The sequence below is a fragment of the Monomorium pharaonis genome, chromosome 7 (assembly GCF_013373865.1).
Source record: "Monomorium pharaonis isolate MP-MQ-018 chromosome 7, ASM1337386v2, whole genome shotgun sequence".
NCBI lineage: Eukaryota > Metazoa > Arthropoda > Insecta > Hymenoptera > Formicidae > Monomorium > Monomorium pharaonis.
The window spans coordinates 20,590,114-20,596,968 of NC_050473.1; the positions used below are offsets into that span (position 1 = coordinate 20,590,114).

The window sequence follows — 6,855 nt, forward strand, 5'->3', positions numbered from 1 at the left end:
GGAGACGATGATAGTCTCGACGCTTTTTATGCGGCGATTAGAACGGGCCGGTGCCCGTTTTGCGGCCCGGCGGGTGTTCGGCCGGGTCGCGCGCGGTCGGTGACGCCGGCGGACGGGAGGTTCGTTACAAAGTTTTATTTTAGATATTTTTTTAATATAAAATAAATATTAAATAAACATTAAATAAATATTGCGTAATAATTTTTTTAAACTATGATTTTTAATAAAAAAATTATTATTTTTAAATATTAAATGAACGTTAAATAAACATTTTATAAATATTTTTCTAAATCGTTATTTAAAATGAATAATTTATATAAAATAAATCTTAAATAAATATAAAATAAATATTATTTGTACAATAAACATTAATAATGTAAAAATAATTAAAAATAAATATTTGAAAAACATTTAAAAAATATTGCTTGCTGATTGCCAGAGAAATTAGAAGTTGTGAAAGAATCGATGTATTTAAGCGGATGTTAAAGAAGCATGTATGTATATCTGTAAAACATAATAGCTGAGAAAGCTAATAAATTTCAATCAATCTTTCTTCCCCCCCCCCCTCCCCCCCCTCTCTCTCTCTCTCTCTCTCTCTCTCTCCTCTCTCTCTCTCTCTCTCTCTCTCTCCTCTCTCTCTCTCTCTCTCTCTTCTCCTCTCTCTCTCTCTCTCTCTCTCTCTCTCTCTCTCTCTCTCTCTCTCTCTCTCTCTCTCTCTCTCTCTCTCTCTCTCTCTCTCTCTCTCTCTCTCTCTCTCTCTCTGAGCGTGCGTGCGTGTGTGTGTGTGTGTGTGTGACCGCCGCGAAAAGTGTCATATAATATTTATTAAACTTTTTTTGTTGATAACTTTTTGTATATGACTCAGAAATTAAGGCCGAGCGGCAGTAACATGTATAGGGAAAAGTTGTTCATAATAATGACTCTGACACATGCACATTTGAAGGTCATAAAAATCGGTGAGGAATCGCTGATGTAAATAATTACTCTTTATTTACAGCATAGCTGTAATTTTTTCTTTTTTTATGACTACAATCGGAACGGTATACGATATATTTGTGTACCAAAATCAGATAAATGAAAATGCGACAAATAAAAGTAATAGCAGTAAGTATCCAAAACCCTTTAAAAAGTACTTATTTTCCATTTTAACAACTTACCTATAGTTTTTAAATGCTTCAGTTTCATCTTTATCTAATAAAATTTATATTTTCTGCACAAAAATTATTTGAAATTAACTATCATCTTTTAATATTATTATTACTAATAAAAAACATTTTTATTTTTATATGAATTATATTAAAATCTTAGAATTGTAATTCAGATGTTGCACAAGTGTCCAAGAATATAGAAACGGAACTAAATTTGTCTTCACATCAAAAGATTGGAAAAATATTTATGTGCTTTTCTGTTTATACAAATACGAGACAATTATTCAACACGGATGTTCTTTCTAACAATTTATCCATCTTTCATGGTTTCAAATTTCTGATCATGTGTGGTGTAATCATAGGTCATACTTATTCTCTCATAGCAGAATCGCTTGGTGAGTAGTTTAAAACACATCTATGAAATAAATATATTTTTCAATTCCTTTCTTCACATTTTTTATTTATAACAAGATTGCTTTGTAAAAACAGATAATAAAGTATGGATGATAAAACAAAGTGAAGAACATATATATTTTGCAATTTTTATTATATATCTGGCGTTGGACATTTATTATTTTTCAAGCGGATATTTAATGATTTATTCATATTATTCTTTTAAAACGAATAAAAAACAAATTAAACCAACAGGTTGCAGAGAGAAGTTGATTGAATTAATTTTTCTTATAATTATGAGATATATCAGGTACATTTTTCTTTACCTTGATTCTCGCAATCACGCAGCAAAAAAATACAAAGATAAAATTGTTTTTATAATTAACATTTTATTGTTAAGATTAACGCCGGCTTACATGATGGTGTTAGGAATAGTACAATTAGTCTCAACTTGGCTTGATAATACTTCACAATTTTATATGTACGCAAAAGACCATGAAGTGTGTGGGACATATTGGTGGACAAATCTTCTTTACATAAATAATTTCCTTCCCGTAGATGCAATGGTAGGCAAATATTTGATTAGCATTAGCTTAAAATTAGATTGGATGGTGCAAAACTTTTATGTAAAAATTTTTTATTGTAGTGTGTGCCTTGGAGCTGGTATTTAGCTAATGACATGCAATATTATATAATAACTGTGGCACTATTGATACTGTCGACTACGTAAGTTAACCAGTTAATAACGCTCTTGTAATTAATGTATTTCTTAGAAATATTCAAATAAATATTTCTTTTCTGTTTCTTTAGATATTTCTACACTGCTGTTATGACATTGGTTGTAATTTTAATTGGTTCCATTATACTTAATGGTTATATTTCATACATATACGAAATTTCAAATATGAAGTAAGTTATTGATGTCTTATTAATTGCAAAATTAATTATAAAACTTACTTATTATTATAGAATATATGAAAATTCGAAGGAGCTATTATATATTTTTTACTATGCACCATGGATGAGAATATATCCATATCTCATAGGAGTAATTACTAATTATATTTTAACGAATTCAAAGAATTATTTATACGCAAATTGGGTATTGTACTACTTTTACTTTTATTTATGGTTAATACAATAATTACACAATAACTACACAATAATTATTATTTATGGAAGTGTTTTAATAACAATTCCGAAAATTACACAGGCACACAAAAAAAGTGGTTCGTCCGGCAGACTAGACTAGTCAATCCTTATGTATTTCAACTCGCTGAATCCGAATCCAAGGTCAGAATTGCAAAGTTAGCTCGCATTTCCTAACCTCAAATAAAAATTTTTTTTTAATGTTGGTCCGGCAAACCAGACTAGTCAGTCCTTATGTATTTCGACTCGCTGAATCCGAATCCAAGGTCAGAATTGCAAAGGTAGCTCGCATTTCCTAACCTCAAAACAAAAATTTTTTTAAAATCTTGGTCGGGCGGACCAGACTAGTCTATTTTTATGTATTTTGACCCGCTGAATTTAAATTTAAGGTCAGAATTGCTGAAATGGCTAATTTTTTCCTAACCTCAAAAAACATCTCGTAAAAGCAGTTTGAATCACAAATGTATAATCCGGAACGTGCAGGCTTGCGTAACCACATTACCCGGGGAAAATTTTCTAGGAAACCACAAAAGTGAAGATTACAGAGAAAGAGTAGCAGAAATGATGGAAAACTATAAAAAACTAGGTTACCTAATGAATCTTAAGTTGCATTTCTTAGATTCTCATATCGACTACTTCCCAGAAAATCTAGATGATTATAGTGAAGAACATGGAGAAAGATTTCATCAGGACATCAAGGAAATGTAGTATCGATATCAAGGCAAGTGGAATGTGAATATGATGGCTGACTTTTATTGGACGCTCAAACGTGATGTCTCTGTGAAAGGAAAGAAACGTAAGAGAAAGCCATTGCACAGAATCTTCGAGAATGAAAGAAACATAATAAAAAAAGGGAATGAATTTTCTACGCTATTTACAGAAAATACATAAAAATAGACTAGTCTGGTCCGCCGGACCAAGATTTAAAAAAAATATTTTTTTGAGGTTAGGAAAAAATGAGCCAATGCAGCAATTCTGACATTGAATTTGGATTCAGCGAGTCAAAGTACATAAAGATAGACTATTCTATTTCGCCGGACTAACATTATAAAAAAAAATTTTTTTTTTGAGACTAGGAAAAAATGAGCCAATTCAGCAATTCAGACTTTGGATTTGAATTTAGCAGGTCAAAATACATAAAGATAGACTTGTCTGGTCCGCCGGACCAACGTTAAAAAAAAATTTTTTTTTGAGGTTAGAAAATGCGAGCTAACTTTGCAATTCTGACTTTGTATTCGGATTTAGCGGGTCAAAATACATAAGGATTGACTAGTCTGGTCCACCGGACTAACATTTAAAAAAAATTTTTTTTTGAGGTTAGAAAATGCGAGCTAACTTTGCAATTCTGATCTTGGATTCAGATTCAGCGAGTCGAAATACATAAGGATTGACTAATCTAGTCCGCCGGACCAACCACTTTTTTTTGTGTGCTTGTGTTATTTATAAAATTTATTAGAACAACTAAAAAATTATTTCCAGGAACTACCTATCCAAACACGCCATTTAATAATAGCATGTGCTAAATTTGAATCCATAAATAAAAATATTCTATTATATTACGTTTTTTATATAATAGAAGTTGAAACTTCCAAGCACATATTTCTTACTATTTTTGAAAATTTGTTGCTAAACCTAATATGCTATAGATTTTGGAAAATGCTCAAATCAACTCTTTCGACGGCTTTGACACCATATGGCGCGGAAAATTGTTGAACCCATACACGGAGAAAATTTTCTCTTAAAATTTACCTTCAAAATCTGGTAATTATGAAATAATGTGTGACCTCGAGAAATTTTACTATACTTTTTAGTAAAATTTACTATACTTACTAAATTTTACTAAAAATATAATAAATTTGGTAATTATTCACTTATGGAGCCACCCTCAATTTCAATGTCCTTCACATATGTTACCAGGGACATGACCCTGAGTAACTTTTCCTTATAATTTATTCGGCGGTCATTGTTCGTTAAAAAGTTATTAACAAAAGAAATTAGAAAAGTATCCATGTAACATAGAACCACACACACACACACACACACACACACACACACACACACACACACACACACACACACACACACACACACACACACACACAGGGGGTGCAAGTGGGAGGCTTTCGGTCTCCTCCTCCCGCACTTACTCCGTTGGTAAAGGTATCCTGTACAGAAATACGCAAAAGTACGGTACTTTGTTGAGAAATAGCTATGTCACACAAAATTTTGTGTGAAAAGAGAATATATTCTCAGAAAACGCGTGGGCGGGGGAGGGGCTCCGTCCCTCCTCCTGCGCCCTCTCCCTGTAATTTTTCCTAACTCTAACTCAATCAATTTTATGTCGCTATTTGAATAATGCGAAAATATTGGAAACAAACGACGTGGATCTTGTTTCGCGTGGAAAATTGCAAACTCATGTGATACAGTATAAGCGTGGACGTCGTTTAGTCAAATACAATTAAAAAATTAAATATGCGAGCTAAGCATTTTTTTTGCCCTTCCATTGACTTTCTACACGAAGTAAGCCCATTCGGCACTTTTACTGTAATATTAATAAACTTGAACGTAAAGTAAACGACGTCCACGCTTGTACTGTACCACATGGGTTGCGACTATCCACGCTAAGCAATATCCACGCTGTTCGTTTCTAATGTTTTCTAACATTATCCTAATAGCGGCATAAAATTGATTGGGTTAGAGTTAGAAAAAATTACGGGGAAGGGGCTCTCCCCCTCCACGGCTCACGCGTTTTCTGAAAATATATTCTCTTTCAACACAAAATTTTGTGTGAAAATTTTGTGAAACGCAAGGTTACCGCAGGGTTAACTGCGATTCACAGACAATATTTTGATTTTGTGTGTGTGTGTTTGTTTTTCAAATTCTTTTAAGAAAGACAAATCAGTATAGCACAGATTGCGATACTGTTAACATTATTAGAGTATTCCAAAATCAAGAGGCACGGTAGTGTCTCGCGCCAAGTATACGCGCAGCGCAAGGCACCACCGCTGCTTCTTTTACGCGAGATGTCGTTTGCAAAAATTCGTAGTTGTCGGACTCTCAATAACGACTAAACTTCTTAATAAAAAATTTCTTAATAAAAAATCCATCGGTTCAGTTGCTTAATGGATAGCTTGCATCCGATTTATATTATAAAAGTGTTTTTATTTTTCCGCTACGTGATTTACGAGCGGAGATATCGCGTTTAAAGTTTTTCGCTCAAAAGTAAATCTGGTTAAGAAACGTCGTCGTCATTGTCATTCTCGTTATCGTTGTCATCACCAGGCCGCCAGGACAAGTGGTGGGGATTGTACTTTTGCTTTTCGCGCCATCAGATGGTGATACGAGTTGACACTTGCATCGCTGATTGGCGCTCCGCACCGCACGTATGTTTATAGCGATTTATGCTGGGAGCTGATGGGTTCAACGGTCTTATGCTATGCATATGCAGCTTGTCATTTCGTGAAATGGCCCTTAATTTGCGGCGAGTTTCACGGCAAAGATCGCAGATTCCGGCCTCGGACGTATGGGAAAGGAATAAAGAATCTAAGATAAAAAACTAAGGGCAAGAATCAATCACCCAGCTAGCCAGGCCTGTTAAAATCACATATCGTGAAAGCTTTACAGCAAGAATTGTTTCAATTTTGACAACAATTTTATGACAAGTAATTGTCTATTGCTTTGCCTTCTAAAAGTTTCGAGCAAATTTACAGCAAAAGTTTTCATCACACGCGGCTGCAAATAGCAGAGAAAGACTTGTACATAAATATTACGTAGAGAAATTACAAGATTTGCTCCGACACGATAAAATGCAAAATTTAAGTAAATAACAGAGCAAACCTTGCTACACAATATGACAATAAATTTATGGCTGAAACAGGAAATCTTGTTAAGCACAGAATAACGGCAAATTAGTAGCAAGAACAAAATAAAACTTGCCGAGTACACTTTTGCAACAAAATTGCGACAAGGTGTGTCCGTAAACAGTTTAGTTTTTGCTGGCAAGGCTTGTCGCAAATAGTATGACGCACATTTCATGCAAATAACAGGGTTGCATTATTGGGTTTTAAACTTTATTTCTAGGTGACTTTACTATCTATCTCGAGATGGCGCATTTCTCGTGAAAAAGATTTACCTACTGGATTAATAAAAGAGGCTCGTCAAGAAC

At 33.8% G+C, this 6,855-nt stretch overlaps 1 protein-coding gene across 1 annotated transcript; it reads left to right on the forward strand.

The window, feature by feature from the left end:
* The first annotated feature begins 851 nt into the window (after nucleotides 1-851).
* LOC105838499 (nose resistant to fluoxetine protein 6) lies at nucleotides 852-2,732 on the forward strand. Its single transcript, XM_036289586.1, has 7 exons — nucleotides 852-1,104; nucleotides 1,322-1,543; nucleotides 1,638-1,851; nucleotides 1,942-2,107; nucleotides 2,188-2,267; nucleotides 2,352-2,450; nucleotides 2,511-2,732. Exons 1-7 carry the CDS (start codon nucleotides 1,023-1,025, stop codon nucleotides 2,683-2,685), a joined length of 1,038 nt encoding a protein of 345 aa, XP_036145479.1. The 5' UTR covers nucleotides 852-1,022; the 3' UTR covers nucleotides 2,686-2,732.
* Nucleotides 2,733-6,855: the final 4,123 nt, after the last annotated feature.